Raw genomic sequence first — 25970 nt, forward strand, 5'->3', positions numbered from 1 at the left:
TGGATGATGGTTTTGTATAGTTAAAGAAAACATCAGACACTTCTGGGAGGTCCTATGCCCAGTTACAAATAGGAAACAACCTTGATGAAAAAAATGATCGCTTAAAAAAATCCATGTGTCTCAATGTTGCAATAATAATATATGTGAAGGGTTGATCTCTCTCCTGAGTTTCTCATCTCTTTCTCTTTTTCTTAAATACAAAATTTTAGTCACTAGGGGAATAAAAAAAAAAAAAGTCCATGACTTACTCCTCTGGGGATAGCATTCAGGTCGTATTCAAGTCACCTCTCAGAAGGAGTCGGTGTCTTCCCTGGCGTGGGCACCAGGCACGAGTCAGACTCTTCCTGTCGAGGGGTGCCAGCCTCGCTCCTGCTGTCACCAGAGAGAAGGAGGTGCAGCAGTCAGGGTGTCTCACGTAGATGAATGAATATTGCAGGCAGGTTTTCTGTCCTGCTTCTATAAGAATGTAAAAGCTTTTCATCCTTCCTTTTTTGTTCTTCTTCAGGTGAAAAGTCGTGGTGTCAGTGAAATGGTTAACGTTCTGTCTGCAAGAATGCTATTCCTAACCTGCGCTTCTGCTGTTCTGACCTACAGCTCTGGTTTGGCATTATGCCCATGTAAAAGAAATGGTTTGAGTTCAAGTATTCAGAAATATTTCTGAATGTTTACTGTTATTTAGATAGATTGAGTTAGTATAGTGTGAGTTGTATTGCCTTCAATCGGTAAACATTACAGTAGCTGTTAGAAATTTCTCGATCGTGAAGTTGGTTCACAGTCTAGATTGTTAAGAGGAAAAAAAAGCTGTGGTTTCTATAGCAATAATTCATTGCTTAACCTGGAAGAACATAATAATTCTTGAGATAACTGTTTCTCTTTATGTAATCCCTATAATACACAGCATGAGTAAATGGTAGATGATACTGTGCAGTGTTCTGATTCTTCATTTAATTTCCTCAAATTATTTCACAAGAAAAAAATGGGAAAATAAGAAACAGATACCGTCTCTGCGTGACTACAGGTGATCCCTGTTGGGCTTTGAAGCTTAGAATTCACTGAAGCAGAGAGGGCTGAAATTCATGATGCTTGGCAGATTGCTTTCTGGTTAACAAGGCAGTAGCATATACATTTACATTTTACTGCATATCTTCCTGCCTCGAAGCTTAAAGCTTATAGAATGTAGAGAAGGCTGAAACTGAAGTTACTGTTCTGGTTTCCTTCTGGAACTGCGTGTGACTTTGCTGTTATTTTTAATAATGTAAGGGTAAGATTTTTGACACGTACTGTGTGTCTTTCCTTTCAGACAGCTGCAGTCTTCCCTGAGCAAACTGCCTTACCAGCAATCCCTGTGATTGCCAGGCTGGCAGGAAGAATGTGGCATGCTTAAAGTGTTGCAGGGAAAAGATTTTTTTGGGTCTCTTCTAGAATCTCAGAATGCTGTTAAGTTTATGTAGATACGTGGAAATTATTTCCTCTTGCCTTCTGTCTTCCCCCCTTCTCTCCCCTTCCCAAATTTACTTTATTTTCACAGTTTTCACCTGCAAAGAATAAAATCTTTGTTATACAGTTTAGGTTACTTCCCATAAAGTTTGTAAGAGTTTCTTTGAGGAGTTAAGTTTTAAAGATAAGATTCAGGAGTTTATAATACTAAATTATGGAAGATAAGTGGTCAGAGAATTGTGGAAGTGACTGTAAAAGTGTTTCCAAATATGAGCTTTGAAAAAAAAAAAAAAAACTAGCATTCCTGTGAACTGCTCTGGTCCTGTAAATAAGAGATCTTTTCTGTATTAGTATCAGGTATTAGTGTATTTTCATTTTGAGGATCACACTTAGGCTCTTTCTGTCATGGATTGAGGTTTTCTCTAACCTGCACTTCCTTTTTGTCCTCTTGAGGTACCCACTTCAGTCTCCTGAGGAGATTTTGTCTTCTGGATGTTTCGCCACCATATGAGTGTAGGGCCAAGTGGAAAGTGGTTTTGATTTAGTTTTTGCCATTATGCTTTTATACAAATCAATTGTTGCTTTGCATGCTTTGCTTTCATTATGACTGCATTTGTTTTCACAGCCTGAGGAAGAGCTTGATCCTGAAGAGAGGGACAACTTCCTCCAACAGCTTTATAAGTTTATGGAAGACAGAGGTAATAGCAAATTAATTATTTAAAACAAACAAACAAAAAACTTCAGTCCACTTTTTCTAATAGCTTTAAAAGTATCTTGAAATGTAATGGATGTTGTTATGAGCATATTCTCACATCAGTGAACCGGGGTAAGAGCTGGTCTGGTCAAGGATAAACACTTCTCCCCATTTTCACATGTGGCAGATCTACTTCAAATACTTTGAAGCACAGTGCACAAAGGAAACATAAATCCCCCCTGAGGTGTTCTGGTTTTGTTTTGCTTTTACAAAACCTTTTTTGTGTTAACAATCGCTGTTAAATAAGCTCTTGGTTGATTTCTTGTTGTGACAGCCACGGCTGGGAATTTTGCTGCTGTTAATCTCAGGCTGGAACCTGAGGCAGCTATTCACGGATGATGAAATTCAACCAGCAGATAATAGGAGATGTGCCATCTTCAGCTCCTTGCAGAACTGTCTTAATCATGGTACTCACCTGAAGAAACAAAATTCTGCTTTGTCCAGTAGCTGGAACAAGAAAACAATGTATTTTAAATGCTTTTCTTTACAGAATTAGGTGAGACTGTTATAAATTGGAGCAGTTAAAGTTGTGGGGTAAGACATCCATTGGTAGTACACATGCAGTATATAGATAGAGAGCAGGATGTACCTGCTGACTTGGGAGAACTGTTACATAAGCTGTTCATATCTGAAGTTGTGATGAGACTGACACTACAATGGAATGCGTGTAGCGTCAGAATATTTCTCCTTTATTTCCTTTTAAAGTACATTTTCTTGGGTTTTAAAGTGAAAATAAAAAATCAGGTTAGCTTTGTTAAAGAGGCTCTGCATCCCTATGGATGAGGTCTGTTCTTGACCACTCAATAATAAAAGAAGAGTTCCAAGTCTGTTCAATATTGCCAGCTGCTTATCACAGATCGTGTATTACGGCAGGGTATACTGCAGTACAGCATTTTGAGGCCATTTGTGTAGAACCAGTGTTTTTAGAGACAGCCTGTTATTCTTCCAAGGCAGGTTATTTCAGGGAAAAAAAACAAAAAAAAACAAAAAAAAAAAACCCTACGTTGGTTGTGTAAAATCCAAATGTCTAGTAGGCTGGTTCTTCCTACTTTTCTGTTTTCTTCCTTCCCTGCTCCCTTTCTTAAACACTCTTACCAAACCTACTACGAACCAAGTAGAGAGATGACGTCAGTGATCTGCAGAGGAGAAAGAAGAAAGTGTTTGTGCACTGAATTTGAAGTCCCAGTCTAGAAACTGTTCTTTAAGCTAGCATGTTGAGTGAGCAATATGCATGTCTTCTTCAGGACTGGGTCTTTCTCCCTGCCCATCTACCTTTTTTTTCCCCCTGCTCTTATAGCAACATCTCTTCCCACCAGATTTGTTCTACATTCTCTTCTCTCGCTAAGAATATTTTGATTTGTATAATCATGTCAGTATTCCCAAATTAAGTTATTTTCAAGATTCCAAATACAATTGCGTGAAGATGACAAGCAGCAGGGAAGAGTTTTGATATTCCTCCATGCTGGGATGAATACCATCTACACAGGCAGCTGCTTTCCCCAGTCACTTGGTTTCTCCTTTTGAAATTATTATTTTTTATATAATTCCCACTCATCTGAGTCAAATTCTTTCATTTTCTCAGAATTGTCCCAAATATTCACGTCCTGTTAGGACTGTGCTGTTTCACATTCTGCCTGTGTATCTTTTCATCGTTCAGAAGAGTTCTGCTTCTTTCACATTCCTTTCAGACCACAGTGTTTTGAGTTACTGTCTTCACACATTGCTATATTCCAGCATTTATCAGGCACTCTGCAGAGTTTGCTGCAATTCTGGCTGCCCCCACCCTCAAGAGAGGAACAGTGGGATGCAGCCAGTTGGATAGGCATTATTGCACAAAACTGGAAAGGAGACCAAGAAATCAGAGTTATCAAGCAGCTGGTGGCAGTATGCTAATAAACCACCCAGAAATATGCGATGTATCCAAAAGAAGGGTTGGAAACTACTAAACTGAAACATACAGAACTATTAAATAGAGATGTTAGAATGTAGAAAGGTGTCAAGTGTGAAGAGTGTGTATCCAGGTAATCAAGTGGGCGCTATAGGAATGGAAACAGCAGTTTTCTGTTCTGTGTGATAACATTTTATTTCTATCTTTGTTTTATTTAGGTACTCCTATCAACAAACCACCTGTTCTGGGCTACAAGGACCTTAATCTCTTCAAACTTTTTAGACTGGTATATCAGCAGGGTGGGTGTGACAATGTAAGTGTCGGATGTTTCCTAAACTAAACATGTCTCATCGTTCTTAAAGGCTGTGAACTGTGTCTGTGTTAAGTGTCATTCCTTAATGTTCTTGGCTAACAAAACCTGAAAACTTACTTTTTTATTTTTCTTTTTTCCCCCATCAAAGATTGAGAGCGGTGCTGTATGGAAGCAAATTTATATGGACCTTGGCATTCCTATTTTGAACTCGGCTGCTTCCTACAATGTAAAAACTGCTTATAGAAAGTAAGTTCTCCTATTGTATAATGGTGAAAACATTCTTAGTTGTTTGTTTTTTTTAATAACTTGAACAATATTAAAGCAATTTTTGATAGTTTAATGAAACAGTAGTTGACATTCTTCAGTTAATGAGGAGTTTTGAGCGTTTTCCAGTGCCAAGGATTGAAACAATGGAGAAAAGGAGGAGTGGTCAGGACCGGATAAGTTCTTGTTGCTGTAAAACAGTAGAATCCTGCTCATTTTCTTATCAAGAAGCATTTATTTTCAGCAGGTGATGCTGCCATTTCAGAATATAACAGTCAGTTATTTAGGAGCAAAAAGGTTTGGGCAAATTCAGCTTTGCAATTTGTGGTTATTGATCTCAGTCGCATGCTCTTTGAAGCCTGTAGATGCTGCATGCTGTGAGCAGAATTTTATACCAGTTTCTTTAACTTCCTCACAAATGTTGGTAGAGGAAGATGTGTTTCAGGCAGCATGTTTAAATGTCATCTTTGTGTGGCGTCTGTAGAGTAATAGCTTTAGAGCATAACCAATGTACATTGCTATGGTGATGTGACGGTATTGAGTAGCAAAATTACTACTGTAATTGAAAATGCAAACACTTTTTATTCTGACCCCTGGTTTTCAGTGAGGCTATAACTGTTGAAGTGGAAACGTTTTAGGAATTACATTTTTCAGTCTCGTTTTCTAAATAAAGATTGTTTTAATTATTTATTCTCCTGAAATTTTGAGCGAGAAACAATTGGACTTTTTGAGTAAAAGGGGAGAACGAGGTTCTCTTGACTCGAACCTAAGGAAATTTGGCTGATTGAATAGGGTTCGCTAATGACTCAACTCATGTTAATGTTGATGAAGTTGAAAACATTCAGACTGTCTTCAGTGGGATTTGAACCGGGCACATGTTTAAGGTCTGTATTTTACAGAGAAGAGTGTGTATGATAAAAAAATAAACGTGTGCAAAGTTGCTATTACAGTGGAGGTAATGATGTTGTATGGACACATGATGGTGTGTTGTGATTTACGTATTTATTCTTTGAGGGATAAGCTAGTTCATACTTCTCTCACCTGTAACTGGATTAGAGTGTGTACACAGGCAGTTACCAGAGGACAAGCCGATGCATGACAATTTGTTACCATGTGGTAACTTGTTTGTATGCCCATATTATAATACTGGGCTGATCTTAGCTGTCAGTGTATGTTTGCAAAACAGTGTACATATTCGTAAGCTTTACTGTCATGAGTTCTTAATTGGACAGAGATGAAGTTAAATGTGTGAGAAGCACCTGTGTGTACATGCAGAGTTTTCTTTTTCGCTGCTTGACTTGTGTGCGGAACTGTTTCATTTCAAAATCTCCTCTGGCTTTTTTTTTTTCCTGAAGTTACTACTCCTCCTGCTCTTCCCTACAAGCAGAAAAATAGTTTTTTTTGCACTTCAATGAATTAAAAAACACAAGGTGAAACGTATAAATGAATCTTTATTTCTACCTATAGGTATCTTTATGGTTTTGAAGAATACTGCCGTTCGGCAAACATTCAGTTCAGGACCATCCATCACAATGAACCAAAAGTGGTAGAAGACACACAGAAACACGAGGAACCAATGGAGGAAAGTGTGAAAGAGGAACAAAAAATGCCTCCAACAGAAGTAAAAAAAGAAGCAGAAGAAAATTATTCCAGCAGTGAGAGTGAAAAAGAAGAAATAGAACTAAGATCCCCAAGGGTAAGTAGTTCGAACTGATTTCTATTTAGTACTTAACAAAACCCCTTTGTATACTGAACAGTTTACATAATGAGTTTTCCCTTGTGGAGCAACTGTACATTTGAATTAATGTGCTTGTACGAGTGTAGGACAGCGTTCAGTGAACGAAGAGTTGGTGTTCAGTTGTTAATTACATTCTACCTGTGAATAGAATCGGTTTTCACTATTTCTGTGTGTTCTAAACCATCCATGGGATTTGCTAAGGCTGTGTTGATGTCAGTCATGTTTCTATTCAGGGATAGTTTGAGAGCTACTGAGAGCTGTATATCATCAGAACAGAGAAACCCAGCAGGACAATCCTGGTGGTGGGTGGGAATTTCCACAGGCACATGGAATTCAGAGCTGTGCATCAAGAAGCAAGGATATCGAGGGACTGCTACAGCGTAAAGAATCAAAGGAAGTCCTATTTGTTTGAGTTGATTTTTATCACAATATCTCTTTTAATTGAAGAAAACATGCAATTTTACAGCACATAGACAAAATAGGAGAGGGAAGATATCTTTTTTTTTTTTTTTTGTCTTCCTCTGTCTTTGAATGCTGTATCGGTGAGGGTTGTGTTAGTAGTTACGTAGATAAGATCAGTGACCCATCAGCTGGTGGAAACTGAACCTGATGGAGAATACAAGGATACTTTTAAGGTATTTGAATATGACTGAATTAGGGTGCTGTAGTATTCCTGTTGGATCTTTTAAAAAGTCATTATGTGCTCCTTAAAAGAGAAATATTACTGAAGGACAAGGAAATGCAACTTTTAAAATCACCGAAGTTGTAAGCATCCTGTTAACTAAACTGTAATTCTACTGAAGTACCTCCTGTAAATCAATTTTTCAAACAAGGATATGGCCTTTAAATCAATAGTTGAAAGACATAGTGTAAACATAAGTTTAGATTTGCATTATATATTCTATTTCTGTCTAAAGTGTTTTTTCCAAATTGTATCAGCCTTGATGAAATTCCTGGCGTGACACTAGCTTTGTTTGTTTGTTTTACCTTGACAAACTTTTTGGAGAAAATTAGTCCTTGAGATGATAAAGGAATCAAAGATTTTTTTTAATCGTTTGTTGTTGATGTTAATTTGACAATAACTAAATATTACTTGATCATATATTTTATTACTTTATTAATCCAGTCAACAACTGTCTGTTTATGAATGATTTCAAAGTATTTACCGATTTACTGTGAATCGTAATTATAGTGCCTTCACTACTGTTGTCTTTGGATAGCCTCCAAATAACTAACCTTGCATTCATAATGTATTTTAAATGCTCTGGTTACTATGCAATGTCCTTACGAAAGATAGTTCTAGTAGTAAAATTGTTAATCTGTACTAGACCCCCAAGAACCTGTCAACAGTGCCAGACACCAATTGAGCAGGTACTCAAAGTACCTTTTAAAAATTTAGTATTTCTAAAGCTGGCAGATTTGTTCTGTAAAATCAACAGGTAGATATCCGGACAGAAGATGCTGAAAGGAAGGTGCCAGTATTAAACAGATTTAAACAGATTTTGTTTCTGCTCTAGGGACGAAGAAGACTTGCCCGTGATGTAACCCCTGCTAAAAGAGAGAGTGAAGAGGATAAAACACAAGATAAATTAAAAGACAGTAATAAGGAAAACAAAGATGTAGAGGAAACACTTGAGAATGCAGAAAAGAAAGAAAATGAAACTCCACTAGGGAGAAAAAGTACACCAAAGCAAAAAGAGAAAAAAATTAAAAAACAGGAAGAGTCTGATAAAGAATCAGATGAAGAGGAAGAAAGGCAGAGGGAGAGGTAAGAATTAATTTGTAGCACCTTCCTAGGAGTATATCTGTGTCCTGATAGAGCCATGCTCCAAGCAAGGGTAGCCACAGAGCTGGAGATCTGACCAGTTTTTAAAACGTGAAAATCAAAGACCTTAATTCACTCAGCCAGACAGGAAAAAGAAAATACTATTTCAAGCTTGGAGAGTTTACTGTACTTTAAGGAGTGACCTTTTTCTGGGAGATGGCAGGCAGTATTTTTCACTTCCATTTCCTTGAAGGTCCTGCCAAGGTTGTCTTTGTGTTTTATCACCCTAGTGCGTATAGGTGCCAAGTAGAGCAGGCTGCTATACGGATGGTGAGCAACTGGGCAGTTAAAATATAGGTGGAAAAGAGCCCCTCTTCTTCTGTGCTTAATGCTGACCACTGAACCTGCAGCTTGCTTGGTTTTGTTGTTACTTAAATGTATTGTAGGTAGGTAGGAGAGGATCTGCCAAGAAGGTAAAGGAGGAAAAAGGAGTTTGAATGAAACCTAAAGACAGGTTGAAAAGGATGGCACGGGGATGCGTGGCAGGGCAACAACAGAGTGACTGAGTAGTGGATGGGGGAGGAGACAGCAGAGGAAACAAACCATCTGCAGAGGGGTATCGGGTCTGGCTGGGGTGGAGGTAACGTTCCCTGCAGCAGCCCCTGCAGTGCTGTCCTCTGCACCTGTAGCTAGAACTGCACTGGTATCACACCAGTGTTTTGTCTGCTGCTGAGCAATACTGGCACTGCATCAGGGCTCCCTCCAACCCGGGGTGGGCAAGAGGTGGGGAGGGGACATCACCAGGACAGCTCACCTAAACCAACCAAAGGGATATTCCATGCCATATGATGTCACACTCAGCAATAGAAGGTGGGAAAGGAGAAGGAGAGGGGAGACTCGTTATGAAGACGTCTGTCCTCCCAAACAACCGCCACGCCTACTGAGGCCCTGTGTCCCAGGACATGACCAAATATCGCTCGTTGTGGGAAGCAGAGAATCATTTTTTTCCTCTCCTTGTGCTTCTTCATGGCCTTTGGTAGTTTTTTTTTTTTTTTTTTTTCCCCTCTTCCTTTTCCCTTTTAATTAAATTCTTCCCCTCTTCTTCTGAGGGGGAGCGAGAGAGCAGCTGTGGTGGAGTGTGGCTGCCCAGCAGGGTAAAACCACCACACGAGGGAAAGTTGCATCCAAAGTCTGACAACTTGAAATGGATTTACATTCCTGGTTAGAAACAAGCTGTGATCAGGTGTCTGAGTTTTTACCAGAGTAGACGTCTTCTTAGCTAACAGCTTCTGTTAACTTTAAGCTGGTTTTCCTACCTTTTTTGCTGGTGCATGTGGCCAAGTTGTGTGGGACACAGTTGATAATGAATAGGATTTGTTGAGTTAGGGGTAGGGATATTGCAACTTTTCTGCTAAAGAGGTTTGAGGAGTGGAGGCAATGCACAGTTATTTTAAAGAAAATGTTACTGTGCAGCCCAAAGAAAAATCTTGCAGTAGACCGTAGCATGCAAAAATGCCTCAAATGGAGGTGCAGTGTGGGTGTGTAGCAGGTTGCAGGGGTATGTCAAGTGACTAAGACATCAAAAATAGTTTTCTTTTAAGTGATACAGGTGGTGCTTGTCATCTTTGTTTTTCTTTCAACTATTTGCTACAACAGGATAGTTCATCTTTCACTGAGGGCCAGCAAAAATATTGTATTAAAAGAAATCCACAGTCTTTCAGTATTTTCTTTCCTGGTGGCATTTTTTTTTTTTAGTTTAACTTTTACGTTACTCTAAGTTCACCCTAAAAATAGGTTAGAGTGTGATTGTTGGAACAATGTTTTGATACTGTGTTTAAATATTGGATACAGCTAATAAGATGTAGATATAGCTAATAAAAGCTGTGTAGACACTTTTAAACTTGGTTAAAAACTGTTGTAATCAAGGTTTGTTTCAGATTTATTCAAGATTTGTTTGAACACCATTCCATGGTGTTTCCAACCATGAGAGGGCCACTGGGATGGCCATCCAAACTTCCATACGCTGTTAGTAAAATATAATCTGTTAAGCAAAGTGTAGATGAAAAAAAATATTTCAAAGTAGTGTGTCAAAAGCAAATGTGTTTTAAAAATAGCACAGGATGCAAAAAATTAGAAAATTTTTGACACAGCCTTCTTCTTCGTAGTAGCTTGGCTGTGTTAGTTAAATGTTAAAACTTTGATTGTCACTAATTAGTGGGTATTTTGAATATACTTTACTGCAGGGAGGAAATGGAGAACAAAGGAGAATCAGAAGGTGAAGAGGATGAGGAGGACACAGAACCCTGCCTTACTGGAACCAAAGTAAAAGTAAAATACGGACGTGGAAAGACTCAAAAAATTTATGAAGCCAGTATTAAAAGCACTGAAATTGACGATGGAGAAGTTTTATATTTAGTTCATTACTATGGTTGGAATGTAAGGTGAGAACACATTGCCTTTCATTTCTTGTTTTGTTAAAAAGATTATTACTTCCAAAACAGTTTTTGTTTTTAGGAAGAAAAAAAAAAAAAAAGAGAAAGATAGTCGGTGACTTGGCTCTGAGTTAAATTATCAACATGGTAACAGGATCTGACTCTTCTATTTTTCAATGGTAGTAATTTTGTTCATGGTATGACGCTGTTGCATTGAAATCTTAGAATAGACTTGTATGTTTCCAAGTTTCCATCCTGCTTGAAGTGAGTAATCCTCTCTCCTCACAGGAGTATCCCTGTAATTTATTGTGTCAGCTAGCGTTAGCAGCATCAGACTTTCAAATAAGAGTCACTGGGAACGGTGAAGACGTCTGCAATTAGAAGATTATCAAGTACTGAGGTTTTGGCAACAAAATTTATTCTTGCGTTCAGTGCTAACTGATTATAAAGAACGGTTGTTACATGTAGAAGAGGGTAGGAGAGAGCTAAGCAACAAAGAACTACAGGAAAAAAATTATCAAAAGCTTCTCTTGGCAGCCGCACTAACACTGCTGTAGAAATCGCCGGGGTTTGTTGTGTTTAAGAACATTGTGATTATATAGGCAAACGTATCACAAAAGTGATATTTTTTTTAAAAAATAAAACACTTCTGTTGTATAACTTGAGACATGATAAGTCCGTAAGTTTTTAAGTAAATTAAGCAAATCTATTTTTTGAGGCAACTTTAAGTTTGGGCGGGAGGAGAGGGTGGTATTCTCCCAGGTACTTACAGGCTTCCCTTTATCCTGATAATAAATCAGGAAATTTTGATAAGCACTAGCAGTATATTTTGTGCTTTTCATAATCTCATTCTGTCTGTTGCTATAATTTAAAAACTCAATGAAAAAAGGTTATATTTTGTTGTTGAGGCATGATTTGGTGAAAATGGACTTTTGGTATATCGTGTGAAATTATTCAGAAATTGCGTAGCTGTGTCGTTTCCCTGACTTGTAGTGCTTTGCTAGCAAGAGACGGCGAACTTTGTACCTCCATTCCCCCATGCCTCTGTTCATCACAAATTTTCTTAAGATCTTAGAAGGTAAATTTTTAATGGCAAATTAGAAATTATTATTAGAAGAAAAAATATTATTAATAAAATTTATTAGAAATTTAATCTTTCTAATGGCAGATACTGCATGTATTTGTAAATACATGCTCTACTTTTCTACCTTTCCTTGATAAACATTTTCTGTAATTCAATCTTTTAAATATCATATTGCAAACAAGTTTTTATATGCCATAATGAAAGTATGCTGATATGTGCTTTCAGGTATGATGAATGGGTGAAAGCTGATCGGATTATCTGGCCTGTGGACAAAGGAGGACCAAAGAGAAAACAGAAGAAAAGAACAAAAGTAATACTGATTATTTTAATAAGTTTCTTATAGTACCTTACTTTATGACTATGATTGTTCCTAATTTAAAAAAATAAGATTATTTAGTCCATAATGTAGCTTTTTAACTGATGTATAGGGTAAAATAAGAAAAGGTTTCACCTTAATAAATACCTAATTCTCTCCCTCAGAATAAAGAAGACAGTGAAAAGGATGAGAAGAAAGAGGAGGAGAAACAAAAATCAAAGCGAGGGCGGCCCCCTCTGAAATCTACTCTTCCATCAAACACGTCTTTATCCAAAACACCTAATAGCGAAGGTAAATCAGGAGCCAGAAGTGCACGGAACAACTTGTCAGATTCCTCACCATTGCCAAATGGAACAGAAGGTACATCTGATACACTCTTGTTCTGGCATGGAAGTGCATGTAAACAGTGATGTAATGCAGTGCATTAACATGACAACTTCAGGGAACAGAGTGCTTTCAGCAGCTTTGAAGTCCTACTTAACCAGTCAGTGTGCAAGCAATAAAACAAAAAATTCGGTACAGATTTTACTCTATAAAAATTAATATTTTTGATTTTGATTTTAGCAACACCCCGCAGGCAGACGAGACGTAGCTCAGGAATGTTTGATTCTGATAGAGGATCAAACGGTGAGTGATCTCAGTCCTGTGTATGTTTTTCAGGTTTTTTTAGTACCTTTTTTGAAAAGAGGTTTTTATTTATTTATTATTTTTCCTTCCCCTCCTTGTGAATTTTACCGAGGAAGTAGTTGAACTGAAACTGTTGAAGAGCACAATTTGCTCACAGGCAAGCTATGGCATGGAAATGACAGTGCAAGTCATCCTGTCTTCTTTGGCCAGAGCCTTTCAGTCTTAATCCTGAACAGACCAAATCTAGGGGTATAATAATAGTTTTTATAATGGTAATTAAGTCCTCAGCCTCAGTAGTGCATCATCCAGTAAAGAAGTTAATTATATACAAATTACAACGATATTTTTGATGTTTCTAAGCCTCTGTGAACAAGAACTGAAGTGAAATCAACATCTTCTTTTAGTACAGGTCCCTTCAATAATCTTCTGGTAACATAATAGTGCTTGTGTTGTAAATGGTGTGTGATTGGTGCAATAGTTTAGCAGTGGACGGTCCATATTGTGGTGTGGGAGGGATGCTTGTTTTTTTTTTTTTTCCCTGATTGGGGGGGGTACATGGAGAGGGGAAAAGGGGAGTTATGGTTTGGTTTGGTGGTTGGTTGCTTGGTTTTGCTGATGCCAGATAGGGTGACGATATCTACAGGTCATGGAAATATGTGAAATCATTTTTGCTAAACTCATTTGTTCATACCGGATAATTTGGGGAATAGTACTTCTACTAGTACAGTAGTTAATAAGGATTTTGAGTAATAATAAGAACTGTAATAAGCGTGTTCATTAATACACATTTTTGTTGTTGTTGAAGTTTAGAATTGTTTATTTTAAATTGATTTTAGTAGCGTAGAATACTGGTAAAAAGTTTTTGTGTAGTCGACAAAAGTAATTGTAATTGATGATTTAGGGTGTTTTTCCCTTCTGTTTTTTTTATTTTTATTTCTGCAGACTCTGGCTCATCTGACAGTGAAGCAGATGAGTCATCTGAGAAGAATTTGAATGAAGAATTTTCTCCAGAAACTTCAGAACTGGAAAAAAACGAAAAACTAAATGATGAGAAGCTAGATGAGGAAAGCCCAAAGATTCCTCATGCACTGAGAGAAAATGACAGGAGTCAAGTGCAGCCATTAGAAACACTGAAACTGGAAGTTGAAGAAAGTGAACAAATTGTTCAGATTTTTGGAAATAAATCAGAACAAATGGAAGAAATCAAGAGAGAAGCTGAAAAATCACCTAAAGGAAAAGGGAGAAGGAGCAAGACAAAAGATCCCTGTTTAGAGAATGCAAAGATTTCACCAGGAAGTCAGGAAGATGTGGCAAATGAATCTCTCACAGAAACTGAAAGATTAGACGTGTCTTCCTTGGACTGTAAAGAGATTTCCAGCACTACTGAAAGTGAAATGGAACCTTCGACAAAAGATAAGAAGCTTTTGAAAAGGAAAACTTCGGAGCAGGCATCACCTGAGAAAAGGAATCGACGGGAGAGTGAGATGGAAGTCCCAAATATTGTATCTGATGAGAGGACCAATGAATGTACTGGGGCAGAGGAATGTAGAGGGCTGAATGCTGAAGAGTCTCTCAGAACTGAAAATGAAGAAATGCCATCCCTGGTGGCAGAATCGGTTCAGCACGGTCAAGAGATGAGGAATGAGAACTTTGAATGTCCATCTGAGGAAAATGATAACGTTCCCTTAAAAGATGAGGATGATGCAATGCCTCAGATTGGTCCGGAAACTTTGCTCTGTCACGAAGTAGACTTGGATGACTTGGATGAAAAGGAGAAGAGCAGTAGTGAAGATACAATATCAGAAAAGCCAGACCCGAACACTTCAAATTCAAACCCGTCTGCCTTACCCCCTGCTGCCCAGTCAAGCTTTTCAGTGGCCTCACCTCTTACTCTTAGTCAGGATGAGTCCCGCAGCATCAAGAGCGAAAGTGACATGACTATTGAAGTCGACAGTGTGGCAGAGGAATCTCAAGAAGGGCTCTGCGAAAGCGAGTCTGCTAACGGGTTTGAGGCCAGTACTACGTCAAGCAATTGTAGCATAGCAGTGCAAGAAAGAGACATCGGAGAGAAGGGTGAGCGTTTCCTCTGACAAGTCAGTCTAATGGTTTCTGAAGTCATCTTAAGTCTGGCATTACTTTGCTAAAATTGACTGGTTTGTTTTGTCTTCTAGCTTTACGTTTCTTTCTTGCTTATAAAGAGTTTGTAGCAGAAATATTTGAGGTGCATTTTTTTTTTTCTTTTTCCCCTCATGTAGGTCAAAAAAGACCCAGTGACAGCAATAGTGGAACACTGGCAAAAAAACAAAAGCGTACTCCAAAGCGATCAAGTGCTGCAGCCAAAAATGAAAAGAATGGAACAGGTACATTCCTGAGGGGGGTGATGGGGAAGGGTGTGCTGTCATATAAACATGTATAGGGCCCCCTGCTTTCATTGTTACATACAGATTATTTCTGTTAGGTGGAACTTACGTTTCCATACCTCAGTTTTGGTAATCATTGTTACCTTGATCAAAATTTGAAGAAGCTGAATAGAATGAGTCAATGTATTTGGGCCTTGTGAAAGCTTTGTCAATTTTTTTTTTAATGTCAAACTAAAATAGTTAATTATCTGACATAGAATATTCAGACATATTTTCTGGCTAATGTAGAATATTGCGATTATTGTGTGAATCTAAAATGTTTGCATACTCTATAGCTTAAAATGTTCTGTTTCTTGTTAAAGCTTCTATGCTATTAGTTTCACAAGTGTTCTTTTAGGTGTTTAAAGCAATTTAGTAAATGTATAAAGCAATATACTGTATATCCAGAATCATGTGTTAGCTATCTGTATTAATACAGTCTTAATCTTTAAAAAGGGAGTTCTAGTGTCTGCTTTGTATTAGAACCCCAAAATATGTGACTTAAGATAGCTTATCATTGTGCTAATGTCCTTATTTTAAAATAAGCTTCCTTATTACTTCTGTAGAAAAAATTGATTATTGCTCCTTAACTAATGGGCCTGGTCAGCCCTTGACTCTGCTGCATTAAAGATCAGTTCACTTGAGAGTTCAGCGCATGTTGTATCTGTTACGTAGTGAATCTGATGATTCAAATTTTCCTGTGTGTATTTTGGAATTTTCCGAGCAAGAAGGAGCAGTTCTTTCTTAATCCTTTTTGTAACTTAGATAACATTTTTAAAATGCTAGTGTTTTGTTTTTGAAGTCAAGTACGTTTCTCTTACTGCAGGACAAAGCAGTGACAGTGAAGACCTTCCTGTCCTGGACAGTTCCAGTAAATGTACTCCTGTAAAACACATGAACTCATCCAAACCACAGAAGATTTCTCGATCACCTGCAAGAGTGATGTCACCTCACATCAAAGATGGAGAAAAGGATAAACACAGAGAGAAGCACCACCACCAGAATGCTTCTCCTAGAGTACACAAATGGAGTTTTCAACTCAGTAAGTTGGTTTTTTTGTGGTGGTGGTGGTGGTGTGTTTTTTTTTTTTTAGTATCATCTTAAACAGTGAAGCATAAATTTTGAGGCATAGGATCTTCAGTATTTTAGAAAAGCTTCAGCAAAGTCTTCAGAGTGAATGCTTGAATTCCATAGCTGTATTCTCTACTATTTCTGTACTTTACAGCTTTTTTTTTAATAGACAGAAATTTGATCCCCCCCTCACACACACACATCACTCACCCCTTCCTCTGCTTGTTGATCCCAGATGATTTGGGGCGATCTTCAGTAAATTTTGGGGTTATGGAGCGTCTGTACACTGCAGTCCTACCTCTCTCATGCTTCCCCAAGAAGTGAATGTAGTCTGAAATCCCCAGTTTTTGGTGCCATGGTCAAAATATTAAATTAAAGTTCAGGAGTCAATGCTGCTAAAATTGAGGTTGTGATCTGAAGAGGTGGTGATTGGATGAACAGGCTGATAAGCAATTATTTGGTGTATTTTATCATGTTTTTCTTTTGTTTTTCTCACCTGTCATTTAAAAAAAAAACAACAGCCTAAAACTAAGGAAGATAAAGAATTTTTTTGAGTGTTACTCTTCCCTCCTCCACTGATGCCTTGTTGTTAAAGAAAGGTCTTTCATTAAGAGTGCAAGGATTCTGGAAAGGATAGTTGAATATCTAACTTTTCCTCATGGGCAGCATGACTCTTATTAATGTTGTCTGCCTGATTTAAGTGACTTGGATTAGAGGGATTTTACAAGAATTTTTTTTCTGAAAGAAAAATATGTGAATTCTCATATTCTAAATCAGTCACAGGCCTTTTTGGTGTAGTGTTACGGAAATGATATCTTTCACACTGTGTCTTGTATACTCTGAAAGTTGCATTCATTTTTCTAAGATCACCTTAATGAAGCTTTTATTCCTTTTCTTCCCACTTTTAAGATGAACTGGACAATATGAGCAGCGCTGAAAGGATCTCTTTCTTACAAGAAAAACTACAGGAAATCAGAAAGTACTACATGTCTCTGAAGTCAGAAGTAGCAACCATAGACAGGAGAAGAAAGCGATTAAAAAAGAAAGACAGAGAAGGTAATTTTCAAGTTTGCTTTATGCTTCCCCTGAGATGTTCATTTTCTTGAAAATAGAGAATCTGAAGCAACTAAAGTTTGACAGTATTATTTTTTGGGGAAAAAAAAGTGTTATCTGCTTATTCTGTTCATATATATGTATTTAGAAAGAGCATCTGTGGCTTTTCAGAACTTGAACCTAACAAAAACATTTACTGATTTTTTTTTTTATATATAATTGTCCATTGAAAATTTGGACTTCCTAGTTGTAAGCATGGTCTGAGTATATCAGTTTCTATGACATGCCAAATCTTTGAGGTCTTTTTAATATAATAACTACAGAAACTTTCATTCTGATACATACTTGGACAGTCTGATGCTGATACGTTCTGTATATTCAGTGTCTCATACAGGAGCGTCTATGTCATCTGCTTCATCTGACACTGGAATGAGTCCATCGTCGTCTTCTCCTCCCCAAAATGTGCTTGCTGTAGAATGCAGGTGATACACATTTCTCTGCCTTGCCAGCAACTTGCTGCCATGGACTTAAATCCTGAAATTCAACCACAGAAAGCACTCAACTGGTTTGACATTGCCAAGTATATCCTGTACACACTTCCACTGCTGGACTATATCTGTTCTACCCTCCTACCCTCCTTTTTTTTGTTGTTTGTTTGTTTGTTTTTTAATTTACTGTTCAGAGAAATTAAGCTCATTGATAACTGAAGGTTTGTAGGCACAATGTGACATGCTTGTCATTGTGTTTGTTTTTGTTTTGTTTTGTTTTTTTTGTTAATGCAGAGAAAGGGCACTTATCAAATTTGAAAAGTTATGTCCAATGAAGCATTCAGGTGTTCTAGGGAAATCTTAGAAGAGCAAGTGCACCAAGTAGACATCAGAATATTATCAAAATGAACTGAGAAACTGCTGCACTTTCACCGAGCTGTATATTAACTCTTGGTGAGTAGTTCCTCTTTGTGGAAGCACTTGCTATACAGAACTGCCAAAGTATGTGTTCAGCAATGTGCCCAGTTTTAAAGATGTAAATGGGACAAAATAAATTGTGAAAGGAAGTGTAGTTGACTGAAAACTACAGTTGTAATAAGTCTTCCACTTTTTATAGGATTTTTGAGCACACAATTATGCAAATATTTTAATGTTTATTAATGTTTACAGTGGAATTGTGAATAGGTTTTCAGTGGACTATCTTATCCCTTGACAAAAATATTTTGTCTTTTTTCTATGTAATTTCAGAGTTTTTATTTTGTTACAAAAAGACAAAAAATGAAATATATAACAACGATGAAGTTATTTAACAAGATTTCTAAAGCTGAAATTTTTGTGTAAAATAAGGTATCTTGCAACTTGTTAAATATATTTATTCAGACATTGGATGTTGTATTTTTATGTATTTTTTAAAATATTAATAAAATTGGAAAAAAAAAAATCTAGGTTAGTTCACTCTTTCGATAAAACATACCTATCAGTTATGGCTCTTACAGGAGGTTTTATCCAGTGGCCATGCCTGTATTAAAAGTGGGTCCGTCGATGTGTCCTCTACAATATAGATCTGTAAGCGGGCATCTGGATTAAACTATGACTTTATTTGGAAACTTTGGCAGTCCTAGTACTTACCTTGTTTTGAGGAACAAAATTTTTTGGGTTGCCCTTAAGATACTTTGTCACAAGTTCTTGTGTTTGCTATGCTGCCGAATGAACTTATATCTCCCAAAGTTGAGATGCAACAATAAAGTAAAGCAACTGTGTCTGCTTTGTCTGTGGATTGTCCCACAGACAGATACATTTTGTAAATAACTCTTCCAAAACCATGTATTTAAAGCAGTTTGCATATACATTATGTATAAAAGTGATTTTTTTATCAATTTTTTTATTCATGTTTGTACATTGGAGGGGGTTCTTAACTAACCCCTTTTTCTGTGTTTAATATGCTGTAGAGTAATAACATAGATGCTCTAGACTGTATATCAGGATATTCTGGTTCACACAGCAGAAAGTCAGAACGAAACACTAGTGATGGAGTAGCATTACTAAAATTGATGTTTCTTGAAATCTCATTTTACAACATTTGTCAACTTGTGATTCCGATTCCTTCCATTTTCGCAGAAAATTAAAGAAAAAGTACTCTTGTAAATGCACTTTTTCTGTCTTTTCTTAAGCAAAGCAGAACTCTTTCAATGTAAGATAAATATGGAGCTCACTAGACAGCATTAATAAAGGCTATGTTTTAAACATAGGCTTTAAATTCTATTTTTATTTAAGTGATTGTTCTTGTAAATGTCCGGACTTATCTAAATAGGGAAATTATTCTCCATGAATTGTTGTAAAGGCTTTTTTTTCAAAGTTAGCTTTCACTGTTAACCTCATAGTAGCTGTGAATAAAATAGCAATACTCATTTTAAAGGAAATAACATGGGTCACGGGTTATCAGATTATCTTCCACGATTGGTATTTATAGAAGTAAATTTTAAATTCAGCGAAACAAGATTATATTTTATGCAGATATCTAATCTCTGTCTACATACTGTATGAAGGTTTAAACAGACATATACACACACTCAACATGCATAAATGATGGATGAGCTCTCAGCGACCTCCGTTTTGGCATTGATATTGACTGTATGTACGCTCACTGCTTCTCCTTATCTCTTAGGAATGTTTAAAATAGCGCATGGAAAACTTCCATGAGACATGGAAACCCAGTCTAACAGATTGCTGCTGCTTCATATAAAAACTGTCCTCCCCGTTCCCTCTTTCCACCTGCTTACCTCACACTAGTACTCATCAGAGCTCTGGAATAACAATTAACATTATCCTGAGAGAAAGTTAACCAGCAAGAAAAGGTGGACGAGTTTCTGCCAAGTCACCAGCAAAACCTCTCACATGTCTCTGGTTTCCTAGTTCTGTCTTTTTGGCAAGAGGTATATCAGTTAGCCGTGATTATTCAGTAGATGTTTAAAGTAATATTTATTAATGTCATAAGAAACTATAGGGAAAAACAGATTAACTATATAATATGGGACTATGCTGCTCTAAAATTGAAATCAACAAGACCCTGATAGGTCTTTTATTTCTTAACTGTTATAATCCATTCATTTCTATTTTGTTGCCATAAAGCGAACCCTAAAGTGCCTTCTAATGCCTTGAGTTAAAGTTCATACTGTTGAGGACACAGTAATTATGATTACACTGAATTGGGATTTTTTTTAAACAAGAGATTACATACCATGTTTGCAGGAACAATCAAAAATAAAGCACCCTCTTGGCAGTCTTCCCTGTTCTGCCTTCTAATCTGCAGTTTTTGACAAAATGATGCACACTATTTCAAGTTTAGTTAGGAGGTAGCAAAATTGCAAAGGATTAAGGGATCAAATTTAACAAACAACTACTAAAAAGAGCAGGTCTCTTAAGAAAATTCAGACCTTCCCCTCCCACCTACAGCTGATATGAAGAACTTTCAGATTTCTGGCAGACTTGTTACTTTAGATTGTTATCAGTAGATAATTCGAAAGTTAGAAAACAAAAATTTTGCATGCAAGGACAAAGGATAAGAAAAGGTTCACTTCTTTACTTGAGTTTTTACTTTCTTTTCATGAAAGTGTGTACCAGTTACATGTATACTAATGAGTTTTTATTTTATCTCTAAGGTGTAAGTTAGGCAACACCCAGTTTAATCTCCTTGTTTCTGGTTCCTCTGTCAGATTGCTTGTGTTCGAGAACCCACTTAATCACTTTGCTTCTGCCTGATCTGTTCGAAGATGTCGGAGTAACAAAGCGTTATTTCAACAGAAGTCAAACAGACACAGTAATAACTGGAAGTAAAAGCACGAGCAAATAAAAGCGTGTATCTTCATGAAACATAATGCATTTGACTTTCACAGGGAGCAGCAAAGACCTTTAATTTGAAGGACGGCAGTAGAGGAGAAAAAGTGAAATCAGTTGCTCGCTTTGAGGTATTTTGTACAAGTTCCTCTGAGATTCTAAATTTATTTTAATACATAGTAATAGATTAATGTAGGGAGCAGTTTTTGAAGTGGATTCATATTCTTAATTTACATGGTAATGGATACCAGAATTACACAGAATGGCTTTGGTGTAGAGCTGGAAGGAGAAGTGGAATCTTAGGATTCTCAGCTCGTGTGTCAGTCAGACTATCCACTCGACAGTGCCTTCTTTCTCCAAATAGGTTTGTCAAGAAGATGGCATTTCACACAGAAAAGTCAATGTTAAATTCTTCCAATGAAATGTTCTTTTCCCTGTTAAAAATGCTCTTGGATATCTGAGGTGATCAAATGAGTTTTCTGGGCAGCATTTACTGGAATTATTTTACAGCAGTAAGTCTAAGAAATGCTGTTGTGCTCTTTTTTAAGAGCATGTTTGCTTTGATCACTTGAAACAAATCTGACAGTTGGACTAGAAGACTGATTCACAAGTTGAAACAGAAAATGAGTGTGTTAAAAGTATGTTGAGCTGTTTATTTCACTGTGCCCTTGTGTTTTGCAGCTACTGTGCACTAAAACCTTGGTTATTTTTAGTTCTCTGTACTTGGAATTTTATTTGCTACAATGTGGAGGATAAAGACTACCTCTGAAGATGTAAAACACGACAGAGCAATGTAACCAATGGGGATGTTGCCAGAGACTGACTCACTTTAATTCCAGGGCTTAGGGAAAAAAAAACAAACTTCTTATAATTAGCTCACACTCCTACCAAGCTGTTGCCCTCAATTTTGGGGAAAATCTGTCATTCTACCATGTTGTCTTCCTACAGCCTGATGACGAATACTCACTGCACTGTCATTTAAAGAGAACTGAAAAGATAAGACCATCTTAATTATGAAAGCAGACCACTTCTCAACCTTTCTAAGAATAGGACTTTTCTAGCTTCCTCCTTGTTTCGAATTATCTCACCCCTATTTATGCTGTTACTCCTGCTGCTTCCCGTTTTCTGAGATCCTACTTTCTGTTTTGGAGTGGGACTGTGCTGTTTGGTTCTGCTTTAGGTCTCCAACTGCCTGCTATTTATATTAGTACTACCATTACGCTGTTGCTTGTCCTATAGTAATAACTTTTGAAGGTGAAAAAGTGTCTTGGTTTTATGCTATTTGGCTTTAATTTACCAATACAGCTCACACATTGTGACAAAAAAGCAAGTACTGTGACTGTTACTTTCTCTCTCTTTCATTGTTTGCCAGCAAAGAAAATCGGAACTAGAGCTCCATTACAGCTGTGAAAACCTGCAGGATGTTTATCAGCAGTACATTTGCTTAACTCACATTGTGAGCCTTGTTCTCAATAGACACAATTATTATGTGTTATTGGCTCTGTCTCTCTATTTCCCTGGTTTTCAGAGTAGCCCAGCAATATTTCCATTCCAGCCCTGTCAGTTTCTTCAGCTATTTCTAAACCACTCTGTTTCTAATCCCTCATCTGGGTACAGCTTGACCTAATTTGCCACGATCCTGCCAGCTATGCCAGTTACATAAGGAGGGGCAAGATGTGGAATTTGTATGAAATACATTGTTTGTTTCGCACAAGGGTGATTATTTCTTTTTTTAACAAGCCACTTGTTTACATCTATGGCCAGCTTAAAACCGTATCTCTTGATGCTCATTCATTTTGTGAAAATTACTTCCTCTAGGGATTGGTAAGGTTTAAAGCTATTTTTGAAGAAAAAAAAAATAGCTTGATTCCTTCTGCTTACACTCAGTACAGAGGAGTGGGGGGGGAAACTATCTCAGCAGCTTCCTTCCACGTGGGGTACAGCTTTTCATAGTGCAGCCTCTGATCGTCTTCTCTGTTTGCCTACGTCAGGCCCAGTCTCTTAAAACTGATATTTATTACGCTGTTCATTCTTTTCCCTTTCAGTTTATTGCCCTATACACCCAGCGGCTCTGCCTGTGCTGCCTTTCCCTGCTCCCTGCTCTGCCCCGGGGCAAGGCCGCTGCACTCTGTTACCTGCAGCATTTCTCTGCCCGCCTCCCTACATCTCTTGAAGGCAATAAAAAGCAGTATGAATGTATTTTTATTATGCTTTTCCTCACGTACTGACTGCAGGACCTTTCCCCTGCACAGGGAGGCCCCGCCAGCGTGCAGTGCCTCTCAGGCTCCACGCACATGAGGGGCCAGTTATCAGCAGGACTCCTGCCCTTCCCTCAGCCTTGCCATCGCCTCAGCCCCTGCTCAGGAGGTGTTTCAAGGCCTAAATGGAGGTGCAGGAGCTCAGATGCAGTGGCTGAGGCAGCTTTAACCATGGCTAAGGCGGCTTCAACCACTGCCTCCGAGATCAAGCTGCCCTGAGGCAGGCGGGAGAGCCCGCCATTGCGCTGCAACCTCCCGCCTGCTTCCCGCAGGGCAGAGGCGCTTTTTTCCTGAAGAGATAAGCAGGCCCCGCTGTGCAAACACGGTCGGAGAGGCGGCCAACACCCCTTTCCTTACCGATAAGGTGGTTACAGTGCACCCTGTGGCTGAGGAGGCTTGAAAATCCTGTCAGCAGTGGCTCCTGGAGTGTCCCTGGAGCCACAGTGCGCACAAATCCATCACACGCTTGGGCAGAAAGTGAGGAAAACGGGTGTTTAATTCCATACCCCAGTAAGGGCAGGATCTGTCAAACAGAGAAATAGCCACCTACTGGATTTCTGCTTTGATTATTTAAAATTCAGATATTCTCCCCTTCACATTACATGAAGAAATGACAGTATAGCAAGTATGCTACCTTAGTAAATATTTACACAGTAAACCCAGCTCCCTCAGCATTCCTCTCACTTTCCCTCAGAGAGGGCCCAAGTTACAGAATAATAATAAAAAACCAGGCATGGTCAGTTCAAGCATTGTGTGATATTATCCATGAGGGTGGTCAAGCACTGGAACAGGTGTCCTGTGGTGATGCACTGTGGGTATCAGGGTTCAAAGGACCTTTGGACAATGCCCTCAGTAACACGCTTTAACTTTTGGCTAGCCCTGAAGTGGTCAGACAGTTGGACTTGATGATTGTTGCAGGTCCCTTCCAACTGAATTATTCTGTATTTTTTGCAAATGAGCAAAATGAGCTTCTTTTTTGAAGAGCAATTAGTGTGTTTCTTGCGTCTTTCAGTTGCATCTGTTTCTATATTTGAGACATCTTGAGCAAACAGACTCGCCCATCATTTTACAGTCCTAGTCCTGAACTACAAAAGCTTGAATGCTGCCTGCTCCATTTAAAGAAAGAAGAACCAAACACCAAAAGGCTAAGGAGTATGATGTTAAGGTGAAATATAATTTTTTTAAATCATGATATTTAGTAGAACTGTAGCAATTTAGAATCCTTTTAACGCTGTCTTGAAATTCTGGGTATAAACACGGTGTAATTTAAGTGTCAGATTTACAGATTTTACAAATTGGGCCAGACTCATTCAATAAATTGGGAGCCGAACTGAATGGACTCCCCAAGATTTGAACGAGATCCCTCAAGTACTGTGTGCTGACTTCCTAACCTAGCTAACAGAAAATGCTGAGAAGAGTTGTTGCTTAAACTCCATTTCTCTGAGTTTCAGTATTTAAGAGTAGAGAGGAATACCTCCTTGCACTGAAGTCACAGCTACACTCCTCTTGGCATTATTGTTTAGCCCCCACTTTTCTTACAGAAGATTTTTGCATCCTTTGCCTCCCTTCCAGTTAAGAGCTCAAGCACTCAGTGGGGGTTACGGAAATTAGGACTTTGCTCCCATCCCTGAAAGAACTCAAGGACCCGCTATTATAATCTTCCAGATGATTGATCTGATCGCTCTGCCAGTACCGCTGATGTACAGGGCATTCTGCAGCAAGGCTCTTATTTGACCTTTCCTGTTGAAATTGTTCCATTCTCTGTGGGCTGACTAGTAATTGCATGATTTTCTAGCCTTTTGGTTCAACATTCATCTAAAGAGGAAGGACCTGTGTTCCTATCTGTGCTGCAATGAATGTCACCTCCAAAGGAGTGTCCGTTCACCAGCCCAGTCTCATCAAACCACTTTTAGGCAGACTACTCAGCTGTTGCCTTCTGTCCCCTCCCATCTCCACTCTGGCTCCTTTTTTCACAGTTTTCTCAGTACTCCCTCCTCAGCACCACTCCATTTTTCATCCTTTCTCCTCCTTCCACCAGGATTGTTTCCATTCCTGCACTTAAACTAACATGCTTCGTCAAGGTGATTCACTTACCCTCCACACTGCACCTTACCTTTACTATTGCTGCCTTTCAGTTAGGAGCTCAGGTAGGAACCAGAGACTATGCTGTAGTCTCTTTTTTTTATTATTATTATTCTGATTTAGGCTGTGCATGTCACTATCCTGTGCAGAGCTGAAGCTCTTCAAAAGGAGGGATGGAGAATGTATGTGATTAAGCTATGTCATGGAGGTTTAAATACTCTGCTGGGAGAGAAAACGTGGATTAGGTTCCCACCAGCAGAAACAGGATCTCTGCTCATTGCACTTAATCACTGGGATAGCTGAAAAACCTGCATCTATCATCCATATGCAGTAGGCAAGCCCCCAAAATACATACTAGATAATCTTGCTGGCAGAATCCTACCAGAATACCAGTGCTATCAGAAGCTAGGCAGTTAGATATATGACTAGTGATACACTTTATCGTTACACACAGAAGCGTATTGCAATTCAGTGCGCATTTTGTGAAAACCAAACGGGACAACTGCTAGAAATCTAGCCTTTTTTTTTTTTTTTTTTTAATGTTTGTACCTTTGAATATCTTCCTCTTTAACAGAGGCTTGGGAGGTACAATACCAAAAGTAATTTAAATGAACCATTAGTTAATTATACTTCAATTTAATTCTATCCTTTAAAGACTAACACATGGT

General features: G+C 38.2%; 1 protein-coding gene across 2 annotated transcripts in view; it reads left to right on the forward strand.

Moving 5' to 3' along the window:
• ARID4A (AT-rich interaction domain 4A) overlaps positions 1 to 19376 on the forward strand; it is a 48345-nt gene extending 28969 nt beyond the window's left edge. The window contains exons 12-25 of one of the 2 annotated variants that reach the window (XM_040560121.1): positions 2063 to 2135; positions 4298 to 4392; positions 4541 to 4638; positions 6124 to 6352; positions 7912 to 8162; positions 10403 to 10600; positions 11901 to 11985; positions 12156 to 12351; positions 12556 to 12618; positions 13561 to 14691; positions 14874 to 14978; positions 15844 to 16059; positions 16998 to 17144; positions 17524 to 19376. In XM_040560121.1, the coding sequence (XP_040416055.1) occupies positions 2063 to 2135; positions 4298 to 4392; positions 4541 to 4638; positions 6124 to 6352; positions 7912 to 8162; positions 10403 to 10600; positions 11901 to 11985; positions 12156 to 12351; positions 12556 to 12618; positions 13561 to 14691; positions 14874 to 14978; positions 15844 to 16059; positions 16998 to 17144; positions 17524 to 17627 (2991 nt within the window). In that variant the 3' untranslated portion in view covers positions 17628 to 19376. The remainder of the gene's footprint in view (positions 1 to 2062; positions 2136 to 4297; positions 4393 to 4540; positions 4639 to 6123; positions 6353 to 7911; positions 8163 to 10402; positions 10601 to 11900; positions 11986 to 12155; positions 12352 to 12555; positions 12619 to 13560; positions 14692 to 14873; positions 14979 to 15843; positions 16060 to 16997; positions 17145 to 17523) is intronic. The other variant, XM_040560122.1, reaches the window with a different exon arrangement.
• Positions 19377 to 25970: the final 6594 nt, after the last annotated feature.

This window comes from Cygnus olor, chromosome 5, assembly GCF_009769625.2.
Source record: "Cygnus olor isolate bCygOlo1 chromosome 5, bCygOlo1.pri.v2, whole genome shotgun sequence".
Lineage (NCBI taxonomy): Eukaryota > Metazoa > Chordata > Aves > Anseriformes > Anatidae > Cygnus > Cygnus olor.